General features: G+C 40.7%; 1 protein-coding gene across 1 annotated transcript; it reads right to left on the reverse strand.

Annotated features, from left to right (window-relative positions):
- Positions 1-177: 177 nt before the first annotated feature.
- On the reverse strand, positions 178-1,053 carry SARC_12635 (hypothetical protein; the record flags this gene model as incomplete). Its single annotated transcript, XM_014293254.1, has 1 exon — positions 178-1,053. The coding sequence occupies one exon, from the start codon at positions 1,051-1,053 to the stop codon at positions 178-180; it is 876 nt and encodes a 291-aa protein (XP_014148729.1).
- Positions 1,054-1,099: the final 46 nt, after the last annotated feature.

Below are 1,099 nucleotides of genomic sequence, written 5' to 3' on the forward strand. Positions count from 1 at the left end.
GTGTGTGTGTGTGTGTGTGTGTGTGTGTGTGTGTGTGTGTGTGTGTATGTGTGTTTGTGTATTTCTATGAATGCATGTATGTATGCGTACTTGTATGTATGTATGTATCTGTGTATATATTTATATATATCACTTGCATATATTTATGTATACGGGTTTACAAGACGGTTGCCATATTTAGCCCTCGTTGACATGAAGTTTGGTGTATAATATGAATTCAAACACATACTGGCGACATACCGCTTTTCCTGCGCTGACGATGTCGTAGTGGAAATAATTCTTTTTTACCATATCATCTAGAGTATCGAGTATGCTATCATGTAAACTTGATTCTATCTTCTCGGCAGAGGTACGGGAAAATCCTCTGTAACTGTGTGCCATGCACTGTTTAAAAGCGTTCACACACACACTTTCTTTCTTCGACCCTTTAGTACATACACAGTCTTGGGGTGTGGTGAATTTCCTACACGCATGACACGTGTTCGCCTGTATCGTGAATGGTGTGGGTGCCTTGGTCGCTGAGATAGGTAACTGACTATTACTACTCACTTCTATGTGTGTACAATCCGACCTACTCTTGTCGTTCTTTCGGGATTGTATCTGTGCCTGTTTGTGTTTTATCTTCTTTTTTGATTTCTTTTGAGACGTCTCCAATTGCTTGTCTATATGCCGCGTACTACTTGTAATCTGAGTGGCGTCCCCCCTGCCATTTTGTATTGTATTGTTTTGTTGGTTGTTTACTTGTGTAGTCGGCACATCGGTAGGAAAAGAGGTTTGCTGATGTATTTTTTTTCGCTTGTTTCCTTTCGAACACTCATTTCCATCGACTTTGAGTTTTCTCTTTCCGCTACTTATATCAGGATTTATCGCAGGAGTACTGGCCGCGGTATCTCGGATTATACCAGATTGTGTCTTCTTATGGAAAGGGGCTGTCTTCTTACTTCCGTTGTTAATGTTCCCAATAGTTTTACCTTGGACCACACCCGTACTCTTTTGTTTCTTTTTGGGGTTGCAAACGATTTGCTGTTGCAGCTTAGCCCAGTTTGAAGCCATGGTTAATACAGGTCTATGCAGATAACTGCAACGTAGATATATATAT

The sequence above is a fragment of the Sphaeroforma arctica genome (genome assembly GCF_001186125.1).
Source record: "Sphaeroforma arctica JP610 unplaced genomic scaffold supercont1.2457, whole genome shotgun sequence".
NCBI lineage: Eukaryota > Ichthyosporea > Ichthyophonida > Sphaeroforma > Sphaeroforma arctica.